Consider the following 21,973-nt stretch of genomic DNA (forward strand, 5'->3'; position numbering starts at 1 on the left):
ATTTTCTCATCTGGAATGGGCATAACTCCCATTTTGGGGCATAACTGTACACTATAAAACCTTGAATCAGTGTCCACAAAAATTCAAATATTTGAAGTAATGAAGAGAAAAGCTTTGTGCTGGCATACTGTTGCTCCAATACAAGGCATCCCATTCAGACAGCACAGGTGGCAGAGGCAGTCAAATGTGCCTTTGAACTTTTGCCCCATGCACCTTATTCACCCCACCTGACATTGCCTGACTTTTATCCGTTTCCCACACAGAAAATCCATTTTCAGAGTGATAGTAAAGTCTGTTGGGGAGTGTCTGGAGGCTCAAGATGTGGCCTTCTTATTGATGGGGTAGTGAAGCTTGAACCTTGGTGGACCAAGTGCATTGAAGTTAAAGTAGACTGCATTGAAAAATAACACAAAAATAATATTTCCCTTCAATATTTCCCATGTGATGCTTTCTAGTGAGGCCGGGATCTTTTTTTAAATACCCTCAAACCGTGGCTCAGTGACAACTGCTGGATGGTAACTCCAAAAAACCCCTGGCTACAGCTGACTAAGATTAAAAAAGCATCAATTTGTCTTAAAAATTAAGCATCAGGTTATTCATTTTTTGACGAGTCACTACTACCAAAACCACAAATTTCAGGCCCACAAGTGTGCTACTGGTCATAAAAAGAAATGACTACCCTTCCTAATAAAATTTTAAGGCTAACAGAAGGTATTAATTAATGTCTGTCACGACTGACAGTTTGCTCACCTCGCTTTGTTTCAGGCTTTTTGAGCTTCTCTTAATAGAGTGCACTGTAATTTTTCTCCAAACATGCAGTTCTATTGCAATTGTACTTTAAAGGTTACACTAAAAAGCTCCTAATACAATGCTGTCTCACAATATTTCTAACAGAAGCCCATATTTAGACTGGTCAGCGTTGGCAGCAAACTTGCCATTGTTCACTTTGGTCCAAGATAGCAGGAAGAGAGTGCTAGAGGTAACACCCTGCACTCCCTATTTGTAAAGTACTGGCTCCAGATGGAAAAGACAGCACCGACTATAAGCTGCAATTTAGAGCTTCAAACCAGGTTCTAGTGGATGGTATCACATCTCACCATGTCCAGCTTTATACACAGCTTTTGACCATAATTAAAGTGTTAAATGTCTCCCGGACACATAGACTTAAAATAGCAGTAATCATGGCATATGGTCATAGTGGTGTAAAAAAGTATTTTGGAATGATTCGTCATCAGGTAATATCACTTAATTATAGTGTCACCGCACTGAGTAAGCATGTTTCCTAACATGTCAGGGCGACTAATGCCAATAATAGGAGCATCTGTCAAACAAAGACTGAACTTATGTTTAACTTTAAATGATTGATAACTATTTTAAGAATGGCTTAAGTGCACAAGACTTTGTGTTTGTTTAGCATAAAACTTCTAAGCACTAAAAACAAGTTCGTCTAGAAAGGAAAGTGTAAAATTTAATGGGAGAAAAAAAAACTACTAAATCCCCACAAACAAGGTCATTTGTTTCACTCACCTCCTGCAGCCCGAAAGGTCTCTGTGACTGCCCGCCCGATGAAAAAGGAGAAGAGTGAGATGAGGAAGAGTGAGACAAACGCTGTCGCTGTCTGTCGCGCTCTCGGGCTACCTGATCCACCAGCCTGTGGACGAGAGAGAGAGATAGACCGGCTCAGAGCAACGCCGAGAGGAAGGGAGGGGGGCAGCTGCAGAGAGAAAAGTGAAGTGGTGCCGCCATTCCCTGTCACCCGGGAAACCAACGCTCTTTTCAAAGAAAATCGGCCAATGGCAAACACCGGCAATTGTGTTCAGACAAAAAGTCACATGACTGCCCAAACACCACTCCCTGTGCACTTAGTGAGACGGGAAGAGAGGAAAAAAAGAAGTACGGGGTGGAGGGGTGATAAAGAAGGAAAAATAAAGAGGCAAGGACAGAAAGTGTAGTAGATAGTGGTTCACAATTAGAGCAGAGTTACCAAGGCAGGAAACAGGACACCAGAGCAGACTCCATCCCATCTCTGAGTGAATAAAGTATTTCCACCTGATCTTCTTCACAGTCCCATCTTCACAGGAAACAGATTGGCTACAGCTTATTTCTGTTTGCTAAGAAGAACAAAGCCGAGCCGGGCAGTGGGATACTAAAGGTACAGCCCTATCTCTAGCTGGCACACTCAAACATTTCCAACTTTAATATTAGGCTATTTATATGCAGAATGTATAAAACATTCAGTCTACTCCCGAGCATTGACCATCGCTACATCATCAGAGGTGGTGGCACTGTCAAAAAAAACAACAAAAAACCCCTGATAAGCTGTAATCTATGTTTTTGCTCCAATATATCAACCAATATTTAAATTCATATTGATATATATATTACCAATGTACCCTAAAGAATCTGACAGTTGCTTTACATGCTTCACAAATAAGGCAAAGTAACAGACTGAACAGAGGCACAACAGGATTAAAAAGATTTTGCTCATTCTTCAATGATGGTGACACATTTGCATTAGTAATGCTGTCTAATATGGTCCAACAAGTTTTCCAGGCTTGCCAAATCCAGGTGAAATGATTCATATCAATTATCAAGAACATTACCTCGTTGTCCCATTTGTCTCATTCACAATAGTAAATGCAGCAGACCAAGGTGGTGCTAAAGTGTTGGAGCAATATGACCGTTGAAAAAGCAGATGGTGGTGACTATGGGAAATGTAGTTTTATCTCAGGTTCGTAAAAATGTCAGATGTGCTGTTATCACTGAATTGTTAATGGTGCTCTGTAGTCATTCAGAGAAGACTGTTGCGGTGCGAATTCTATCCTAAAGTTTTCAATTGTGCCAATTTTGTCTTGTGATACCTCCGGGGAGACTTCCTTTGGAGGTTTTCCGAACACATCCGGCTGGGAGGAGACCCCGGGGCAGAGCCAGAACTCACGGGAGGGATTATGTATCTCGTCTGGCCTGGGAACGCCTCGGTATCCCCCAGGAAGAGCTGGAAAGTGTTGCTGGGAGGAGGAACATCTGGAATGACGTGTTTCATCTGCTAACATCGCGATCTGGCCCCAGATAAGCGGAATAAAATAGATGGATGGATGGATGAAGAGTCAGCTTGTCTGCGTAGGAAAAGGAATTTAATGCCAATTTAATGACGGTTAAGAGTGAGAACAATGTGCTGCCCCCATTACTGTCTATTAAATGTCACCATCTCTTCTAAGCGGACACTGAGATGTTTTATATTTGGCAACATCTCTCTTACAACCAAAGGAGTAAATCCACTGTTTGCCAAAAATTTCAGCTTCTCTTAAGATACAGTAAGTCAGTCATTGTTTACGAGTCATGACCAACAACGTCACTAAATTCAGGCCCTCTGATAAATGTGTTGGTGGTGGTTTTTAAATTATTGCCCTTCTTGTTAGCACTTTAAGGCCTATAGAAGGTTTTGATGTCTCTTATGATTGACAGTTTGCTCGCCTGTTGTTCTCCACAGCTCCTGACATCATCTCAGGCTTTTACAGCTTCCGTTTAAAGATTAAACAGATTTTTTACACAAATACTCAGATTCACAATAAAAAATACCCTGACACAATGCTATTTCAAAAGATTTCTAACACAAGCCCATGTATGGATTGGACTGGTCAGTGTTTCCAGAGCAGAGCAGCAGATGTCAGAGCCCAGTGATGCCAGCAGAACTACATCATCTGCAGGAGGCAGTGATGCAGAAATCCCTTTTCAGGTTGATTAATTTGATTCAATACCAGCAAGTGACTCAGGAGAGACCTGAAAATGCATTTGCACAGCAGAAATGATTTCCTGATCTTATCCAAACCACTGGGATGGACATTCTCATTGTTCCGCAGGTTAATGTTATCTCACAGTGTAATGGAAATAAATGATTTTGCAGTATTTGCACACGTGGACAACTTCTCAGAGCTACCTTTATTTCTCTTTACAAGATGGCTGTTGCAGTTAACTGTGCTGCACACGGACTTCAAACACAAAAACCTCATGAACATGCTTTTTATTAGGTTTTACATTGCACGCTGGCATCTGCCTGGGGTAGTAAACGAAATTATAGTGCGGCTTTCCAGCGAGAATTCTCAACAGAGCAGTGAGACAATGCAGTCTACGAATTTTAGTCAGACGGTTTATTATCCAGGCTGGAATCACACATCTATCACTTTCCCGGCAATATAGCGTACACTTGAACGCAATCATCTGCCTTGTAATACATCGCTTCAGTGCCACTAAATTACCCCACTTCAGCTGTGGCAGGCAGGTCTCATTCTCAGAAAAGCATCTACCAAGTGGAAAGGGGCCCAATTACCTCTCTACGGTGTGAATTGTGAGAGGACAGCGGCGAGGAGCCTCGGCAAAAGAACAGGGACAAAGCTGACAGTGTCCAACGCATGGACAGCACTGACAAGTCTGAGCCTCACACCATTGATTTTTTTCTTGAAAAAGGTAATGGAGAGGACTACCTCAGGCTTAACAATCCTGTATCAGCTTGTCAGTAGATAACAGGCACATTGTGGATCCAGGGATATTCTTAAGGATGGAACATGCAACCTGGAGATTAGGCCTAATTATAAAATGACACCAAAGTCTGTGTTATAAATTCGAGGAACAATATCTGACAGTATGCGAAGCTGGTCTGCTTCGTTCACTAAACTACGCCTCATTGTTCATTCTTCCTATATCACTGAACAGAAAAAATAAAAAATAAAATGGAGCCTATAGAGCCATATTTACACTTGCTTGATGAATTCAAGCATAAGATCCAATACTTGGTCATTACAAGGCTAGTCTAAATATACCATTCTTCTGGTGCAGTTCAGATTGGATGGTGATGTATAATTTCATCTGACAGTCATTGCTCAAGATGCAGAACTGATTGCTGTATTAAAGGCACCGTTTTCAAGTATCCATAAGTAGCTGTGCTCCTGAGAGTAGATAAATTAGCATCAAGGGGTGAGGAGGTGGTTGGTGTTGCTGTGATTTTGTATCTGCATGTCTCCCAGCTTGGGTCACAATGGAGGAGCTTTACGGTGCAGAGGGGACAAAGAAGCAACTCAACACTTTCAACTTTTTGTCCCACTTTTCCTTTTATTCTGGCCTCACGACTAGAGCTGCAAGTCTATTATGGGAAAATAGAAGAAAAAAAACTTGCTTTGTTAGTGGAAAAACATCACGGAAAACAAGTTTTTGATGTGCTACTCATAATAGATCCGATTTCAGACGGGTTTTATCATCCAGTTTAACCATCATTACCATTCATTATCATCCTCATTACTGTCAAGCTCAATTCCACCGTGAGCTTTGCATTTAAATTGACTTAAGATAGTTTTTAACACAGATGACCCAAACAAAAATACTCTAAACACTCTTCTGCCTCGGCCTTATTTTATAAAAGTTGCTTGTGTTATTCTAAGGATTCAGTCCACAACAACACTTTACAAGGTTGAGCTATTCGCAATCGGTGATGTGGGAAAGACAAAGAATAAGGAAGAACATGATATAAAACACAAGGAAGTCAGAGACAAGAGGCACAAACAACAGATAAAAGACGAGGAAGTACAAGAAAATAGGAAGACAAATGTTCTCCAAAAACAGAGAAAAACCTGAACAACAGAACTGCTCGGCACACAGGTAAAGGTACAAATAAGGTCAACAAACTGATGACATGATGTAGCCTTTTGCTATGAATAAGGAAGCACACAGATACGAGCAGAGCTGATACAATAAGTCTATCAATTCAGGAATCAGGAGAAATTTAATTTGCTGCTACTTAGATAATCAGTTAATTTACCACTTGGTTATAAAGACTTGCAGGCTTTTTTTGTATCTCATGTGACAACTTTAGGTTTTACACTGTTAGATTGACTTATTGGGCTTTTGGAATTTTTACATATTTCACTATTTTCTAACAAGCCAAACGATTATCAGAATCAGAATCAGAATCAGAATTACTTTATTCATCCCCGAAGGGAAATTCAGATTATTTATTATAGCCAGCAAAGCCACTAATTAAGAGTCAGTAAAACAAGTTCCTTAATCTCTTGATTCATCTATTCATCTTTCACAATGCAGATTTACTCTAAAACAAAGCATCATTTATGTTCATGAATAGCGACACTTCCTTTGACTGTCATCAACTTCAGGCTAGAGCTGAACATTACGCAAAAAAAAAAAATCAGACTCAAGGTTTGTATTTTTTTCAATACCACAACTGTGATACAAGTAGTAGTTTGTACCAAATGGGCACATTTTCTTACCTCTTGAAAACATGATTTATCTGCCCGAGCACCTCTGTAGCACAACAACACTTTATTTTAAGTCCCTCTCCTGTCGTTGATCAAAGTTTGTTTAGGGCTTTGATAGAAACTTGGATTTCTTTTGGAACTGCACTACTGAGTTAAACCATAATCCCTCTTCTTTATTGATTATTTATCATGTTGGAGTTTTCAGTTTAAACCTAGAGTTTTGCACTTTAACATGTAAATCTTAATTTACATTTTGTACGGTGGTGTATTACACAGTGGAATATGGTTTGTCAAAATAAAATTAATTTAAATTAGACGCTCACTTTGCTTTCTTGGAGGAAAATTTATTTTTTAGGTTGATCAACTAAGTGGTAAAATAGACAAGAGATTGATCAGTACAGAAACAGTTGTTAACAGCAGCACAATTAAACATGTATGTAACCCCAGAAGCATGAATCCATGTTTCTGAGACGGTCAGCAAACGTTATCAGAGTTGCTCTTTAAAATGGTATGTTGCAATTCTTTTTACCATAAATTGCAGCTTCTTTGGATATTACACCTACACATATTGCAACTTCAATAATATTATGTTTAATTAAGAGTTGCAGGGCATTTTCATTTTTTTTCATTTACATTTTTTGATCATTTACGCTGTGTGTTAATGCATGTGGTATAAATTTGGCAAATGTGTGTATTTATTGGAGACTTGAAATTTTTTTTCCAGTTGTCGCGCCCATATTGCATCAATATCACACTGTGTACATAAAAAAGGTAAACTTAGGGACAATAAGGACACAGATGTCCATATTATCCCTTTAATCTTGCATCAGGATCAATGTTGTTGCTAATCAATGACATATCCCTGGTTGTGCCAATCAAAAAAATTACTAACCATTTATTACATAGAAAATGATTCCAATGTCAATGGCATAATGTAAACAATCTGGCATCTAAACGGTTAAAAGTCTGAAAATGAATCAATATCTGGTCTTAAACTGACACTGCACAAAAGTAAAACGTAGTCAGAATCTGTGCTGTTGCTAATTTTCCCCACTTACCCCTCAATATGTGGAAAATACTTATTTTCTTGTTTTATAATTTCAAAAAAAAAACATGTAAAAAAACTGGCATATAATTGGTTAAAATGCAAACAAATGAATGAATATTTGATAGTTTGATCAGGACTGGTGTTGATTAACTTTTTGAAAATAGGAAAATATGCTAAAACAAAATATCTTTATGGCATTTTCTCTTATGAGGGCAATTTTGTTCTTCATGCTTACTGTGTAGCTTTTCACGCATGAGGGTCAACAAGTTTATGTTAAAACTGCGGATTTTTAACAGGTTTTGCTGTCGCAGTGACTGAACCGATCACTAATGGACAAAAACAGCATTAAAAGCGCTCATAAACCAACAAATTAACTTTATGACAGCATGCTCTCCTTGTAAAGTCAAACTGAACAACTCGGTTGGTCGCTACTTTTCCATCACCCTGCAGGTGCTCACTTTCCTGCACTTGCGGCATCAAAAGTTTATTTTCTATGTTTATTACCATTTCAGCCCAACCAATCCGTGTCTAAATAGAAAAACACAAGGCGAAAACAACTTACAAGTGCTTCAGTAGTCGAGCTGAAGTCGGTGATTCATCTTTTCGCTCCCTCCCGAAGTCAAAAATCCGCTTCAGGCAAGCAAACAATACCGGAAATAGAAATATAGCTTCCGGTCCGCAATTTCAAACTTAATGTTGTAACCAAGACTATTATTGTTAAAATAAAGTCGAGGGGACGCAAAGGTAATAAGAATAATGATAATAATAATAATAATAATAATAATAATAATGTACATCTAGGGATAAATGTTGAAATGTTGTGCATACAAAATGGCACAGACATGACTAACCACAGATTTACAGGCAGTTACTGAGGAGCAGGCAGGAAGTGTATTTACATGGCAACAGCAAACACTAACAAGCAACTGGGAATTGGCTCATTAGCTTTACTTATTATGATAAAACGCTGGTTAACCTGTGTCAACACATGGCTGGAGGTAATCACAGACACACAGCATGACAGCAGCAGCAGCACACTTCATCTCACGCCAAAGTTTGACAGTAAACAGAAAAGCTTTTCTAATACAGGAAAATCTGTAAGATGACAGCAAATAGATCACATTGTTGAGTTAATTAATGGAAATGTAACTAATTACAATTACAAATGAGTTGGATTCCAGACTAAATCTAATTCCATTTGAGACTGAGGCACCATTTATACACCAGACCACAATGATATGGTTCCTTTTTCTGACAAAATGCTGTTTATGTTACAGCATGTGCGTTTTAATTATGATGGGGAGGAAATGCTAGAAGCGGAAGGTTGTAATTACTTGGGCAATAATCTTTTCATCACTTGAAACTGTCTTTAATACAAGTTTACGCAGTTTCATCAACAAAAGCAATAGAAACCACCCGTGTGAGTGCTATCACTGATCTGAGATAAGATTTGTTATGGGCTAAATAAAAGCCTTGAATGGAATTTTTTTATGCCTGGATCACACATGAGTGGAGCATTTCTGTGTTTATAGTACAATTCCTATCTAGATAAATCAAAGAATACAATACTCCATTGTGAATAGAAGTTGTGTCAGATGTTTGAGTTTCATGTATCTGGGTCAAACATTCCTTAAACTTCTAAATCATGTTTGTGGAGTGACGCATGACTTTTCCAACATATGCAGCTCTAAAATAAATTTGGTACTGGTCCCACTAATCACAATTACTGCTCTAAAAATGGCTATAAAAAGAAACCCATAAGCAGAAATCTGAAATGTCTGTCTCTGAATGCTTGCAAAGGCAGTGATGGATGTTATATGTGCATGTGAAAGGAGCTATAATAAGTAATTTGTAAGCACAAAGACAAAGATCTTACCTGTACACATTAAACATTTTGCTTTATTGCTTTGGCATAGAAATGAATCACCTAATGTGACAAGAAGATTAGCCTCACTTCTGAATTCTGTACATATAAATGTCTAACTGACATTATAGTTATGCCATTTGTTTACCATTATGTCTGATGTCTGTTTTTGGTTATAAAGGTGTCTCCAGAAAATGAGTTACGAGGCTGAAATATCTTACAGCGAATGGAATGTTCCTTCTGGCATCCTGCAGCACTGTACAAACAGCATCTCCCGGGCCTGTCTGAACTCATACCGGGATGGTTTTTTCCAGCTAAAATGCTTGATAGGAAAAGTGATTGGTCTCAAGTCAAAACAACATGATGGCGTGATTACATAATAGAACTGAAATTTCCCTGTAATTTATTCACACCCATCTTGTTTGCTGCAGTTACAACTTGAGGGTGAACCTTTGATAATGTTTTGAGGAATGTAACCACAACATACCTGACACGATCACGATTTTAATTTTAGTCTCATCACCTTGTATTTATTTTAGTAGTATTCATGACTTGGGCTGATTGTTTTCTCTGCTTCATTGTTTGTTTGTAGGACGTTTTTCTTGATTTATCTGATATATTTGCCTTGTTTTTATTAATTTTCTCCAGGAAAATTATCTCACAAAACTCATTTTAATGCAGTTGTCTTTCAACATTGGTGTTGTATTGGATACAATGATCAATACTGAAATTATTCTTTCTTTTCTTGTAATATTTACCGTCCCAAAAACCACATCTCGAAACCAGACCTTTCTGTTTTGTCTCATCATCTGGTAATAACTGGGAGTGGAAGAAAGCCTCTCACAGGCCAGATCAGGTCCCCAGTCCTGACCAGCTGTAAGAATGATCCCTTTCAAAGAAATTACACGTCTGTTCAGAGAGAGTAGCACCCCACTTTCCCACCACAAAAAGCCTTTCCTTTCATTCCATTCTCCTCCATCTGTGTCTTGAGATGTAACCCAGTGGCACCGTCGTGATGGAAGTGTGGCTGAAAAACACCTGACAGGGAGTGAGGCAGCAGAGCAATCCCAACAAATGAAGCCGTGTGAGGAAATGACGGAGAGAGGTACGGCTACGTGATGGAAAGTGTTACTAGAAGGTAAAAAAAATGCACAAACATGTTACATAACAGCTGAGTAGCTATGGGCACCGTACCCGACACATTCCTATGTCTACATTGTGTACATCTCTTAATCCACACTGCGGGGAGGGGTATTAGCAGAACTGTCAAGGTTTAATGACTGGCTGCACTTTGTTTCGTTGATTCATTTATTTACATCCTGTTTCTGTGGACAGGTCTGAAGCACGGATGACAGAAAAGTGGGAAGTTCTTTCTGATGTGTGTTCACAGTGTGTGTGTTTGTGTGCTCAGTTCAGGCGTTCATGCAAAGCACGAGTTCAGAAACATCACCGTGCTGGTTTCAGCTGTTTCTCTGGAATGAAATTCAATGCTAAGACCATTGTGATGGCTTCCAAAGAAACCTGCTTAACATTAAATGACCTAAAGAGCTACTGAAGTGTTAAAATGGTCTGCCTCTCTGGTCCTCATCCGCTCAGAAATACCAGCGTATATTCCAAGTGTGTCTCAGAACAAATGAGTCTGAGGTTGTCCTTCACAGTGCAGTAGATGGGTAATTTCCCATAGCTCTTGATAAACAATAGGATATGTCACAGAATGTATAAACTCCAAATGGACCTGATTCGTTCCACTGCATTACTTCTGCGCTGTATCAGTAATACGTCATGAAACGTTTTATCATGTATTAGCAGTATGCAAAGTGCAATGTTACATTCTTTATATTTTAAATGTATATCACACTCACTTTAATCTAACTCAGACCTCAGATGTGGCCAAACAGGTAAAAAACAAATGATTCTTGTTCTTTGAAATGGTGAGTTGTAGAACGATCATTTGCTGATGTGTTTGAAGCAGCGGATTGAGACTCTGATTTGATGTTTACAGATAGTGCCCTCAAGTGACATTATGAGACTATTACACCATGGATCTGAAGAAATCACCGTCACTACAACCTAAAGCAATAATTTGACTTTACATATGACTTTATTTTACAGCTAAGCTTTAATGAAACAGAATCACAAAGTGATGACAGTTTTTTTAAATTAGGTAAAACTAAAGGTTGTATTTGAAATATAATAATTCTGTATTTTGTCCTGAGAGTTGCAAATGTGAGGTGTCAGTAACATCCGATTTCATTTTCATCCAGGTAAAACCGGCTACTCAGTCGTATTAAAGAGATTATCTCAGTATAGCAAGTCCTTCAATTACACTGTTAGTCATGTTAATAACTTGAGTACTTATGTTAAAGCCCTATGAGTAATGAGTTCCTTGAACGTTGATGCACTGGTGAGTCCCAACAAGAATACCTTCAATAATTTCTAAAAGAGAGAGAGAGAGTCTTCAAATACAAACAATCCCAACACACCTGATAGCATGGTGTGAATGATGAGTCATGAGTCAAATAATGGGAATGATTCTCCTCAACAGAACTCCTGCAAGTCATCCCAGTCTGCTGTCAGTCTGGCTGTGAGCTCCCTCTGCTGGGCTGGAGTATGTGGTGCTGGTAATGTTTTTGTATGTGGTGCTGGTGATGTTTTTGTAGAGCTGCCCTGGCTGTGTGAGGGCGAGTAATTGCTGGTCTGTCAAGGATTTTGGACATCTTTTGCTTGTGGAACCGCAGCTGTACACTGGATAGGTCCATCTCCACACTGAAAGATAGAGAAATTTTGTTTAAGTCCACCTGACATCAACATTACATTTACCTAAAACTTTGTTAATTCAAGCTACAAAACAGATTATATTCAATTAAGATCATACTACATACATGTATATGTAAAAGTAACTTTTTATAAAGCCACACCATGAATCTATGAGCCCTTCATCCGGGACACTTGTTGGAGGTGGGTGGGGAACGTGACCATACTGAGGTAATACAGGTACTTTGGTCCTCGTCTTCTGCTGGACCCTCTGGAGTATAAGGTCTGCATCTGCAGGAGCTGTACCAGGCCCAGACTCACATGCTACTCTGCTGAAATCGGGAACATTTTCTGAGTTGGCCTGCCTGAGACGAAGCCTGCGTGCACGGCTCTGTGATAGCGTCCGATTACCAGTAGCTGCAGTGGCACTGAAAGGGGGAGAAGGAGACAGCGGGGTATCTGAGGACAAGGACAGCTGAGCCACATCAGAGGATAAGGCTTCTCTGTGCTGCAGGTCTGAGAACAACAAAAAACAAAAAAAACATTTACTGAAAGAGTTTAGCTATTAGTATAGGATCAAGCACTGACATTACAGTTTATATTCTGAAAGACTGCTTGTAATCTATAATAAATTCATATTATCTAGTGAGCGTTCACTGGGGAAAAAAGACTCGAAAGAGGAGTCTGGTGAGGCAGCACCTAGACTGTCGCAGTGTTTGTCCTCTCCATGTTCTTCATCACGACTGTCACTCTGCATACCACCAAAGCCTTCTTCTTCTTCATCATCATCTGTCTCTTCATCATCGTCATCATGCTGAATGGTCAGGACTTGTGGCTGTCTTTCTCTCTCTATGGCCTGAAGACGGCTGAAAAATAAGAAAGGAAGATATTTAGTTTCATCCGCAAAAAGTCTATGGGTGCAGCCAGGTTGACAGCTGATGTAAGGAACAATCTGGAACACACACATGCATGACAGCCCTCTGTTTGTGTGAAGCATGTAAGCATTCACTACCTGTTATGCTGCTCCCTCCAAGCTCTGAGCTCAGCAAACACATTGACACGTTCTCTAAGATCAGGCTCCTCAAGGTCATACGTGTGTTCTGGTACATGGATGGGCAAGTCCCGTGGGGTGAAAGTAGATCTGGTGGGTGCTGTCTGTGAAACACAAGACAGGGAGAATGAACATGAAGGGTAGGAGGGGAAGCTCAGAAACATAACAGAGGACTGGAAGCCTAAGAGCGGAGCACATTAATTATGGATAGACAGTTGTTATTATGGTCAGATGGAGAGGGAGGGGAACAGACTGAGCAGGAGGAAAAGGTAAGAGGAAGAAAGGCAGTGACAGCAGTGTGGAGTGTATGAGCCAGTATAACAGTTCTCATGGTGTTAGCAGCAAAAGCCCCATCTGTCAATGCCTCTGACACTGCCCTTCACACATCTCTATCACTTGTGTTCTCCCCTCACTGGGCTTATCTTCTCAGGTTTCTGTCCTCCTGCTAATAATTAGCTGCTTCTGTTCATACTGACATGACATTAAAGAGATGAGCTGCTGGTGCCAGACAGCCATAATGGCCCGTCAGAGCCCATAAAGCTGGCACTAAAGACTCCATTGTACTGGAAACAGCATGTCAAAAAAGATAGATTGGTATATATTAATGTGATAATTGACAGAGTCAGATTGTTTGTCTTTCAAACAGCAAAATGTTTTTCACTGAATTGGAGGATCTCTGTTCCCACTTACCTTCAACCTTTCTCGTCTTGCTCGAATAGCCTGGACTGGGTTTCCACAGAACAGAATTTTGCCAGCTCCTTCAAAAATTAATAGATAAAAAGGGGTTTCTGTGAGTTGAAGTGTCAGTGTTTGAACACTCATTTGAGTCCTCTTGGTGGCACTGTTGAGTAAAAATTGCTGATACTGTTCTGAATGTTCATCTGTACAGGTTGATGCTAATCAAAAACAATGAAAATGGCACTGAAACTAAATCAAATGTTGAAATCAAACAACAGTGTGCCTAACCATGTGTAAGGGCACTGGTTTCTGCTTCCACTGCTGCTAGATCTGAGTCTGCAGAACCAGGTCTGGACCCAGGAGGGGGGAGAACTCCAGGTCTGGTTGCTGACATGGGTCGGGAGCCAGTGTTTGGTCTGGAGCCCACAGATGACATGGGCCAGACACAGGAGAAGCTGGAAGAAGGACGTCTGGCAGAGCTAGGTCTGCTGTAAGGGCGCGCGCTGTCTGCTGTCTCCTCTACAAAGACAAAAGCCAGTGCTCATTAAAAATACATCTGTAATTAACTGGACTGGGTCGGCTCATTCAATACAACTTATAAATACACACCGTTCACACTAGTAGCCGGAGAGGAGTTGCAATCTCTAATGGAGTTTATGACAATCTCCAAGTCTTCTCCCTCAGTGCTACAGGAACTCAGTCTGTCCTCCTCCACCCTTTTACCATCCAGGTAACGCAGCTGAGGGACCAACTCCCTCACTGCTGCCCGGTAACTATAGTCTGCCATCTGGGTGGAAGAGAAACACGAGAGAAAGAGTGAATGTAAAAGACACATAGCTATTTTACAAAACAAGGAAGGGGTACAAAAAGGAAGAAGAAGCATGGAGTATAACAAAACTGATGGGCCAATACAATAATTAGAAACTGTAACTCAGATATTCCATAGTTGTTTGACGCTTGACGTTGTTTTATCAAGTAGATTTTTGTGTACAATAAGCCATAACTGCATTATGCATTGCAGTTACTTAGGACTCCTTCTAATGACAAAAAATCATTTAAGATAAATTAAAAAACTGGATGTCTCATATCTGTGCTTGACATGGACTGACCTACTTAATTATGCTTTGACAGACACAGCAAAAGCAGATCAATTTATATTTATATTATATTCTATTATACACAAGTGCATAATATAGGACCTGAACGAAAAATGAATGAATAAATAAACAGATAAAATTCATGTATTGTAAAGAAGACGTAAAGTGACTGAGGTTATTATTTGTGACCCACTTTAAAAGAACGTATTGATTTATACTGCGAACCAAGCTAATGATTGACTAGCAGTTTAAAGGCCGAATGATGCAAACTGTGTCTTTAGTTGCTGGCATCACATTAAAAATGTTGCATAATAACTAGCTTTCATAATGTCTTTTTGCATTCACTTTGCAATGCAGGTTAGTAACTAGTGCTACAAACATGTTGTACTGCAGCCTGGTCTTTTATCAGCACAGAGACAGAGAGAGACTCCCATAAATCACAGAGCTACTGAGCGATCAAATTAGAGCTCGGCAGTCCTGGTCCTCACCGAACCACACAGATGTAGGGAAAGAAAAAACAGAGTGAGCGGCTGGCAAGGAGGAAACAAAAGAGAAAAGAGGAGGAGAATAAGGTCTAAGTGAGAGGAAGTGAGCGGATGTGTGTGTGTGATGGAAAGAGAGAGAAAGAAGAGTGATAGTTTGGCAAGACAGCGAACCCAAGAACCCCTCAGTCACTACAAAGCGCAGGCCTAATGCATATTCAGCTCAGCATCTCCCTTCATTGCCCTAGTTTCCTAATTAATGCTCCGCTGGTGGGTGTAAATAAACACATTCACAGTGGCCCAAAAAACTCACAGCTTCGTGCAGTGGAGATGCAGCTTGTACCGTACCGTGTACCCAGCTACACTCTGCACCACTGAAATGGTCGATGGTGGATCATGTACTGGACTTTTACATCGAACTAATAGTGTGCTGGCAAATTTAGAGAGAGATCACATAAGCACTGTAATGTAATAATAACACATTATCTCTGTGTCATGATGTCTCTCCACAGAGGAGTGTGTATAGAGTGTGGCTCTTATGCTTGACTATTTAGATTCATCCCGCTCTCCCAGAGTCCTCTCTGGTGTGTTGAAGATCCAGATACAGAGTGCCGAGATCATACTGATATGCTTATGTCTCAGCACACGCTAATTACATTTTCATGATTATCTGACAAAGCCATGAGAGCTGACAGCCTGCTAGCACAGGGGAGACCGTTAAATGATCGGGACCATTTGTAAGTTGCTTTTACAACATCAACTGAATACAACACTTCCTTTCCAGGAACTGTGCCCAGCTCATTGCTCAAGCTTTATTCAACTCCAACTGTTCTCAGTTTTGTTTTATCATCTGCCAGACTACTGTCACTCTGAGCCTTGCACCACTTGCTAATGATTGCCTCAAGACGCATTGATCTAGGATTTCAGGCATATTCTGCTGTCTACAATTGTGCTCAAAGTATGTTAATCTGAGTAAGAGCATCTGCTAAATGCCTAAAACATTAGTTTTAGAACATATTAAAACACACATCATATATCCATGCATTACCATCCTTTCATCATGGTCCAATTGCTGATCTGGAATAACTATTAGTCATATTTACAGCACAGGTATGACTTTTGTGGTTAATTTTGGATATCACAGATTAAAATACATTTCCACTAGAACAATGCTTACTTGTCAGATACCTGTGTCTGCTGATTCGCTAAGGACAAACAAGGAATTTGACAAGGATAGGCACATAGGTCTGGGGAAGGAAAAGCTACGGTCGGATTTAAACACGGTCTGTGTTCCCTTATTCAAGTGGGCTCTCTTGACCACAGGATTTGTCTTCCAATATGGTTGTTTAAGAAAGGAGAAGCTCCTTGCTGCATCAGCTAGGGTTAAATAAGTTTTTACAGCTGAAATGTATTCATCACTGCATTATCCAATGGAAGACTCTTACCTATTTGCTTAGTTAAATCCAGTTAGTAACTTTGTTTGGCGGGCAGGCAGTGTATATGTTTCAGTCTTAAACTATTAGGAACATTAGCAGAGAATTTTCCTACCTGAGATGAAGTGGGGTTTGGGCGTAAACACAACGGGTTGCCCTCCAGTGTGAGTGTCCGGAGAGTGCTACACAAACCCAGATACTGAACCTGGACTAGGTCATCCACGTCATTCCCTTCCAGATCTAACAGCTGCAGGTTCTCCAGCATGCCAACCTGACTCACGTCTGAGACGTTGTTATAGGCCAAGTACAGCTCCTGAAAACAGGGACAGAAATCACAGACAGCAGAGAATGTAAAAAAAAAGAATATTAAAAGAAATAGAGAGAGGAAGGAACAATATGAATGAACAAAAATCCAAGTGAAATGCATTAAATGGAACAGAAGTAAAGAAGTACGTAAGACAGAGGACATGCTCAGAGATAGAGATGGTATTTTCCCATTTCACAGCTGACACTGGGATTCTATGATCACGATCAAGAACTCAGATTATTAATTAACATTATATCAGCAGTTAGAAATTGTTACTATTTTATCAAAAATAAGAAAGAAGTTTAAACTCAATTTAAGAAATTCCCCCAAGAATGCCTTGATTTTTATGTATATACACATCTTTAACCATTGAAAAATACATCTTCTGAAACTCTAGCTCCCATGAATTTTTACCCAAATCACTTTACTGAACTGCTGAACTATCTCCACTGAGCCATTTGTAACCTTTAAAGTCTACCTTAAGAGAACACAAAGTAGAAATGCCAGCTAGGTCTTGCAGGCAGCAGCGAGACATCCACAACACCTGCAGGTGGGAGAGGGTGGTTCCCAGGTCTCTAAGGAGACAAAATAGCACAAACTTGATTTAGAGGCAGGGAAGGGAGTTACACAACACCATGAATCATGGGAAAGGCTATCCATTCTTTTGGCCTTTGAAGCTTGAAGCTTCTTTCTCTCCCCCAAAATGCAGTCCTCTCCCTTGTTTCCCACTTGTCTCTACAGCACACCCCAGCTCAGGCCCTTCCAGAAGAGTCTCAGTGTATCTATGACCCTGTAACACCCTCTCCACTACAGCTCCCACAGCCCAGAGCAGGAAATGCTATCAGAGGCAGTGCACGTCCGGCTGGGTCTGCTCTGCTGCTCACAGGGTGGAGCAGACAGCTCCCTATCTTTCTGTTCATACTTGTTTATGCCTCAGCAGTTTCTCTGGTAACATTTTCCCACCTGTCTTCTTATAAGGACAATTTATATAGTGTATTGGTACATGTGTCTGATTTCTGATGTTTATTGCTTGTCTTTTATCTGCTTTTGATGACACAGCTGTGGCTACAATCAGACTGGTAGGACAAACAAGGAGAAACTGTCATTTTCCCTGTCTTTTTCCAGGATTGTTCAAGTGGATGAACTTGAAAGCTGATATTCCACAAATCCCTCTACTTTCTATTGTGTGGCAAGTGGTTGAACCTGTTCTCCACATATATCTATCTCTAAGACAGTACCTAACGTCACATCTGCTGGTGTCTGACTTGCAAGCTGCAACATGCATCTTCTATGTTTACATACTTTATTACAAGGCACTGTTGGGAAAACTTGGCTGAAGCAGAGCAGAGAACTACATCTACACTGCAAGCTACACTTTTTTAAGGGACACATCCCATGACTTTTGACCTGCTATACTTCCTCAAAGCACTGTATTCTATAGATTTTAGAGACCACTGTGAACAGTATTTCCCATCTCTATTCAGGGTCAAATTCCAAACGCTTTAGAGAAAAGACTTTGGTGTACTTCCTTGTTTCTAAACATAAATGAACTAAGTCATACAACGACAAGAAGCAAACATCAGTAGCACAAATTCAGTTTTGTTAAACATGTTTTTCAGTCTTGTCTTTGACTGTCTAGCATGTTGACTTTCTTGGTTATCTGTAATATTCCATTAGGTAATTTGCTTTAAAAGAATACGAACAAGGAGGAAAACAAAGAGGTGGTTTTTGTGTTACATAACTTACCTCACTGACATGATGACGCTGTTGTTCATTTTGAGCTTCTCTAACTTGGGCAAGTAGGCACCTACAAGATGAACAGATAAACAAAGCCATGTCTCACTGTTCCACATATCAGTGGTTAGCCTCCTGATCAATTTCCAAATTCGCTTACTCAGATGTTCAGCTTCAATTAGTTAAACGGAAGTGCTTACAATGTCAGGGATATGACTCACATATGTATGGACAGTGTTCTATTTTGCCTGTGCTCGTTGTGCAATCTAGGATTTTCTAAGGGAAAAAGTGGCCATACCCAACATTTTCCTTGGTCATGTTGCCCTGCTTGACATACCTGTGAAGAAATCTAGTGTGGATATATTTTCTGCATGTTTGTTTTTCTGCTATCTCTTTCTGATTTGTGAATGTCTGTGGCATCATTATTGTAGACAGCATAAAAATCATCTTGTCAGTTTTTTAAATGTGCATATAAATATAATAAGAGTGGCTGAGAATGTGTTCTTGGTCACACAGGAAACAGCAGATAGAAAACAAATCAATGCCAACTGCAAGCAGTGAGCTGTAATGAGCACATATATATATAAATCTGTGCAAAATGGTTTTAAATATTAGATCAAAATATATTTGTAAATGCGTTACACTGTATATCTTACCAAAGTTACCCAGTGTGATTTCTTGGGTGTCCACACAGACCTCCAGTGATGTTACACAAGACAGGTCCGGAGTTCCACACAGCGACTTCTGCAGAGGAAAGTAATTATCAATATATTAGCTGACCTGTACTGACATAATGAAGTGGACTGTGTCCTTACTCCACCCAGTTCCATCATTCACTAGTTACAGTAGACATGCACTCGTTACTTTGATAAACAAATTATGTTCGGTCTATGATGTGAAATAATTCTGTCTGCAAACCTCACCTTTAAAAAGCATTCTGCCCAGTGTGTGTTTGCTTTTCTCCAGTTACTATTCATGCATTAGTGTATCGAGTATCACACATATTATACACACATTATATCCCAGGGAAGACGCACAGAATAGACGTTTAATGTTAACATGTATAGTGTTATTCCACAACTCCAGCCTCTTTAAAATTAAGCTATGTAATTGCCTCTGTCATTACTGTCAGATACACAGACGTAAACATAACAAATATCTAAAAAATAAATAAAAAATAGAGGTTTACACAGGCAAACAGCTGCAGTATCCAGCACATAGACTAACCACATGAACCAGACAAAGACAAGGGAGAAAATAGTGTATCACTTAGATGAAAGCTGACTGTATTCAGAGGAACTTACCATCCTATCTGGGGAAAGGTGAAGCTCCGCTGCGGTTTCAGAGTCTTCAGAGGGTTTAGAGGCAGGAGTTGGGTTGATGTAGCCTGAACCACTCAGCTCAGTCACCAGAACTTGAGCTGTACCAGGCCGGAGCTCCGGGGACACAGGCTCTTGACAGCTACTCATCTTCCACGGTTAACTGAAATTAACAATATGAAGCATGGACATATTGATTGAGATAGAGGAAATACTGAGTAGCACTCTCGAGCAAGCTCTAGCTTATCTAGCTAGTGTTTAATTAGCTACACATTAGCTTAAAATAGCTGAAAAAGTTTTTTAAAAAACTACCGTTAACTGCTGTGTTTAGATGTTGGCATTAGCTGGAGGCTAATTAACTCATATTTGACTCTACGCTAATTCTTCCAGCTGAATATTATATTGGAGTTTTAAATATAATTAGCTATGTTTTACCTGTTGAAGAGTAGTCCTGTATAAAGATACAGGTAATGCATGTACACACAGAAATATATAGACTGAGAGCTTCCAAGCAAAAGTTTGCTTGACGACCACTGACCACTTCCTGGATACAGCAGTAACAGACCCGTGGCTCCCTGGGATATGTAGTGCAAGTGTGGCAGTAAGCATTAAATGGAATGCTTGCAGTACAATTCCTAAAGCTTTTCAGTTTATAAAGCATTTAAATTAATAATTTTCCTGTCACGACTATAATCAAAAATGTTTTTCTTACATTTCTGTTTCTGCCTGTGTACAGTGATCTGGTGCTGCCTTCAAATGCTCGATGTAAACATCGGGTCTGGAAATTCACGAGGTGGGTTTATTATTAATAAAGAAAGATACGTCTGCAATTCCAATAATTTTAGTCATGACTGGTTATCTAAATGACACATTTAATGATATAGAGCTACTTGTTGAGGCAGCTTCACAATACTGTCAAGGCATAATTAATGGATTGTTTTGTTATTGTTACTGGCTTTTTTTTGTTTTGTTCTTTTACATATTGTTATTGCAATGAATTGGATTGCTAAGTTCAAACAAAGAGGGAAGATGGAAACATACTGCAGCATTTGCAACAACATATATGAAGAGCTATGACTAATCAGCAACCTTGAGCAATCACACTGACTGATGTCATAACCTAGACAATATTGAGAATAAGACAGGCCTTCATTTTTTCTTTCTGTTTTCATCTGTTGTGCAATACGGGACACAACATTTTGTGCAGTTATCAATGAACCAATGCTTTCTTATCAATTAATAATTATGACCACATTTTATATAGTACCTAAGTATTACTAAAGAAATTAGTGAGGAACTAATCAGGAACTCTATCTTATCTTATCTTATCTTATCTTATCTTATCTCATCTTATCTTATCTTATCTTATCTTAACACTTTGAATTTGGTTTGGTTCAGGATGAAGTTTAAATAAAAGAAGTACTAACTCTGAGTTATCCATTAGTTAATGAATAACTAAACTATAAAATATCTTATAGAATTCTGATAGAAATCCATAGCAAGAAACAAGGAAGGAATTAATCAGGCAATTCATTATTGATGAATCACTAAGAACAACTTCTCTATGATTTCTAATAGAGGACTATATAGTAGATAATGTTGAGAATTTAACTTATTTTAACATAATGTCTGTATAATGTGACAATGAGCTGAGTTATGATTAATAATTATTAGGAAAGCAGTGAGTGAAAAACTAATCGGGAACTTGATATTTGAAAAATCTTTGATAGCAATTTCCTAATGCTAGGAATTAACATGTTTTATAACTATGATCACATTTTATTGAGCAATGATTACTGATGATTAGCAAAGAAATGAGTAAAGAATTAATCAAGAACTTCACGACTGACTAATATTTTATACTGACTCACTTTACAGTAAGGGGCACAGAATTTTATACAGTTATCAAGGAACAAATACGGTCTTATCTTACTTCACACTGA

General features: G+C 39.4%; 2 protein-coding genes across 2 annotated transcripts in view; both read right to left on the reverse strand.

Moving 5' to 3' along the window:
- Nucleotides 1-7,968, reverse strand: part of rassf7a (Ras association domain family member 7a) — a 40,369-nt gene extending 32,401 nt beyond the window's left edge. Inside the window, exons 1-2 of the mRNA XM_022189955.2 lie at nucleotides 7,874-7,968; nucleotides 1,528-1,651 (exon numbers count right to left, since the gene is read on the reverse strand). The gene's annotated coding sequence lies outside the window, so the exon portion shown is untranslated. The remainder of the gene's footprint in view (nucleotides 1-1,527; nucleotides 1,652-7,873) is intronic.
- Nucleotides 7,969-10,465: 2,497 nt separating this feature from the next.
- lrrc56 (leucine rich repeat containing 56) lies at nucleotides 10,466-20,578 on the reverse strand. Its single transcript, XM_051952630.1, has 13 exons — nucleotides 20,466-20,578; nucleotides 20,016-20,193; nucleotides 19,368-19,455; nucleotides 18,724-18,784; nucleotides 17,456-17,552; nucleotides 16,786-16,983; nucleotides 14,268-14,445; nucleotides 13,947-14,177; nucleotides 13,671-13,738; nucleotides 12,942-13,084; nucleotides 12,629-12,795; nucleotides 12,094-12,445; nucleotides 10,466-11,941 (listed from the first exon to the last, which is right to left on the reverse strand). The coding sequence occupies exons 2-13, from the start codon at nucleotides 20,178-20,180 to the stop codon at nucleotides 11,749-11,751; spliced, it is 1,941 nt and encodes a 646-aa protein (XP_051808590.1). The 5' UTR covers nucleotides 20,181-20,193; nucleotides 20,466-20,578; the 3' UTR covers nucleotides 10,466-11,748.
- Nucleotides 20,579-21,973: the final 1,395 nt, after the last annotated feature.

Source organism: Acanthochromis polyacanthus, chromosome 8, assembly GCF_021347895.1.
Source record: "Acanthochromis polyacanthus isolate Apoly-LR-REF ecotype Palm Island chromosome 8, KAUST_Apoly_ChrSc, whole genome shotgun sequence".
Lineage (NCBI taxonomy): Eukaryota > Metazoa > Chordata > Actinopteri > Pomacentridae > Acanthochromis > Acanthochromis polyacanthus.

Excerpts from the sequence above, each read along its gene's own strand:
- lrrc56 (XM_051952630.1), bottom strand. The coding sequence starts at position 20,180 with ATGAGTAGCTGTCAAGAGCCTGTGTCCCCGGAGCTCCGGCCTGGTACA. Across the intron at positions 18,785-19,367 it reads AATCACACTGGGTAACTTTG|GTGCCTACTTGCCCAAGTTA; the intron begins GTAAGATATACA and ends TTCATCTTGTAG. Across the intron at positions 12,796-12,941 it reads TGGAGGGAGCAGCATAACAG|CCGTCTTCAGGCCATAGAGA; the intron begins GTAGTGAATGCT and ends CTTATTTTTCAG.